This window comes from Echinops telfairi, unplaced genomic scaffold (genome assembly GCF_000313985.2).
Source record: "Echinops telfairi isolate 266 unplaced genomic scaffold, ASM31398v2 ScPeMD7_7412;HRSCAF=8450, whole genome shotgun sequence".
NCBI classification, from domain to species: domain Eukaryota; kingdom Metazoa; phylum Chordata; class Mammalia; order Afrosoricida; family Tenrecidae; genus Echinops; species Echinops telfairi.
The window spans coordinates 7,198,032-7,201,184 of NW_022111312.1; the positions used below are offsets into that span (position 1 = coordinate 7,198,032).

A 3,153-nucleotide genomic window follows, 5' to 3' on the forward strand; every position below is an offset into this window, starting at 1 on the left:
GTGACCTTCTGGCGGCAGCCACCATGCAGAATGCCACCCCAGCTGCCGGAGGACACTTGTCGGCACCCCCGGGGGTGACCTGTGACCGCAGAGGGAGGGCCCTTCACTTACTTTCTCTCCTCCTGTATCGAGTTGGGGTGCCTCATTTCCATCAGGGCACAGCCAAATTTCTAGAAAGAGAGGGGAGGAAACGTGAACCGTGTGCTATTGCACCTGCCGCAGAGTTGGGCACGGGGTCCTGGGGTCCTGGTGGGTGAAAGGGGGCCTCGTGCCTGGGAACCAGGATGTCCTCACAGCTGCCTAAGCTTATTTGGTCTGCTGCCCCCCACCCCCCATCCCACCCCTTTTCAGGGGAAGAAAATCACTAGTGAGTTAGTAGGTCATCGAGTGAATTCCCCTTCTGGGACTGAAACACCTCTGTCCTGCAGCTCAGAATCCAGGGTAGAGAGGAGGTGTTGCCTTTGAGGCCCCTCCCCCGATCATTCTGGTGCCCTCCCAGGGGGCAGTCCTACCACCCACGTTAGGAAACGCCATCCTAGATGGGCATGGGCACAGGCTGCACAGCTGGGCTGAGCTGCTGAAAACAGGTGGGCCAACTGTTTACATGACAACAGGTGTGGCCCCACCCATCAGCAGACAGCTCTTTGTGGCCTTCCGACTCTGAAATCACAGGGACTCTAGGTTCTTGATCCAAGCAAGTAGCTCACTCCGGGAACCAGATTGTTCCTATGGCCTGGCCACGCAGTGGGCACTTGCAGGCTGAGAACCTGGCGTGGTTCAATCTTCCAGCCAGCACCTGGCTGCACAGCAGAGGCTCTGACTGAGGGATGTAGAGAGAGGGGACCCGACTGCTGCCCCGCTTCCTCCCCACTGATGGGACCACGTGCCGCACCAGGGGACAGCTGCTCTCACCTCCCCGTTCTCAGGGGGGTCTCCATTGCCAAAGGTGCTGGTGACCACCAGGACCAGGGTCTCGTGTTCCAGGTGCACAATGTCATATTCTTCCATGGACATCACCTACGTGGCGGCGGGAGGTGGGGAAGGAGGAGGAGGAAGACTGTAACTGTCCTGTCCGTAAGAAATGACCCTTCCCAGCTTAGACCGGCCCCACAGTTTTTACCTATGAACCCAGCTTCTACCTCCTAGACCCACATCCCACCCTCCTGCAGCTCCGTCAGAGTGAAGCCAGGGACCCCGGCACACCTATTGGCCGGGAGAGACAAGACGCGTTGGAGACCAAGGATCATACTGCCCTGCCCCCATTTCAAAAGGATCCAGCCCTTTGCCTAAATTGCTACTTTCCAGAACCCACTCCTCCTTTCCCCAACGAATGTTCCTGCTGCTTGCGATAGGAAGCGACCGCCATCTTTCTCAAGCTCCAGTCTCCGTGATCTCCTTCCTCTGCACTGTCAGGAGCCCTTACTGCAGACATCTGTCTCCCCAATAAGGACTTGGTGGAAGGGTTTGTCCCCTGACTCCGGCGCCCACTCATTTCCCATGGCGGAGAGAGGACAGACAAGGTAGGGGACACAGAGGGATGGGAGCAGGGGCACAGAGAAAGAGGGACGTGAGGAGCCATTTTCTTGGGAAGGGGGGCTCAAAGCTTGAGGTTGCCCTCTCTGCCCTGGGCTCAGAGAGGGTCCAGATGAAGGCTTTTGGGCAGAGTGAGACCAGCCTATGGCCACCGGGGTTGGACAGCTGTAGGGATTCTGAGTAACCGCCAGGGGTTGAAAAATCTTGACGGACAACCTTGGAGCCATGGGCGACTACACCCAACAGCCCCTGGGGTCTTCCTGGCTGCCCTTTGGCTCGGAATGGCCATGGCCGTGCGGAGACTGGCACTAAGGGCTGGGCCTGCGGCTTCTTTTCCCTAACCCTGTACCTGCCGGGGGAAAGACCTCTCTCTCTCTCTCTCTCTTTCTCTCTCTCTCTCTCTCGCTCGCTCGCTCGCTCGCTCGCTCTCCATCACCGAGCAGCACATCTCAAAGTAGGCCCCAGGGAACCTCAGTCTCCAGAGAGCTCCCTGACTGTAAGCAGTCGGTGGAGAAGTGTGCTTGGGGAACACTTGGGTTCTAGGCCCTCCGCTTTGGGCGAGGATCATACAGCTTTGCAGATCGAGGGCTCTGAGAAGCAACTGGGACACAAGCCTCCCGATGTCCCAATCGGAATCAGTTCCTATCAGCCCGCTGCCACTTTGTTCTAAGGGCGGGACCCCCGGGACCTCCGTCCTGTCCTTCCTCAACCTCTGGAGGCGCTATGGAGGAAGGGAATTCTAGGGGCACAGCTTCTGCTCCTCTGTCTATATGCTTGCACCGACATGCTAATGGGCTCCCTGGGGTGTGCCTCTGCCCATTCTCAGAGAGAGGGGTCTTCTCTGCTGCCTCCCCATCTTCAATCACCCAAGGGACCCAGAGCTGGCATGCCCCCACCCACCTTGGCATCGAAGGCATGCTTGAAGATCTCACACAGGGACTTGGCATAGGCCTGCGATTTGCCCGTCTCAGTGGCGTACAGGATGGTCGCTTTGACCCTCTTGGCCATCGCCTGTCCCATCAGCTTGGCCGAGAACTTGACGGCTCTGGGGGAGAGAGAGGAAGTTTGGGCAATGGAGACGGGTCTGAAGATGTTGGGTCAGGACTTTGGGGTATGAACCAGGAACCAGGAGGCTTCACAGGAAATAATTTGCTTTCCATCTATGGGGGGGGGGTCCCCTTCGGCACACTTGAAGCCCCCGAGTTTAGGTGCCACACCGACTCCTTTACACCAGAGGGCCACCACTCTTGGCAAAGACACAACTCATTTGAAAAGCGATTTAACCGTGGGGAAGCAAAATGAAAAATAACAAGACTGTTCTCAAATGGACTGTGGTGATGACTGTACAACTCTCCTGGATAGGACTGAACTGTCGCATGGTGTGATAGGTGGATGAAGTGCACATAAAACCGTTAAGAGAAAAAGGATCATCATTCTTCTGTGTCTTCTTCTCTGTTCACTAGATATGTGCCGAGTGCCTGACTGTGTGCTGGTGTGTGTGCAGGGGGGTCTTGTTATGGAGCCGAAGAGCAGTAAGATCCCTGTGATGACTGTGAGGTGGAGCTCATAGGGGAGGAGAGGGGGAGGGAGGGAGGGAGGGAGGGAGAGAGAGAGAGAGAG

General features: G+C 57.0%; 1 protein-coding gene across 1 annotated transcript in view; it reads right to left on the reverse strand.

The window, feature by feature from the left end:
* The window catches only part of NOS1 (nitric oxide synthase 1), a 93,575-nt gene that overhangs the window by 38,416 nt on the left and 52,006 nt on the right, over positions 1 to 3,153 (reverse strand). The window contains exons 12-14 of the mRNA XM_045296705.1: positions 2,434 to 2,578; positions 913 to 1,017; positions 112 to 170 (exon numbers count right to left, since the gene is read on the reverse strand). Coding sequence (XP_045152640.1) covers positions 112 to 170; positions 913 to 1,017; positions 2,434 to 2,578 — 309 coding nt within the window. The remainder of the gene's footprint in view (positions 1 to 111; positions 171 to 912; positions 1,018 to 2,433; positions 2,579 to 3,153) is intronic.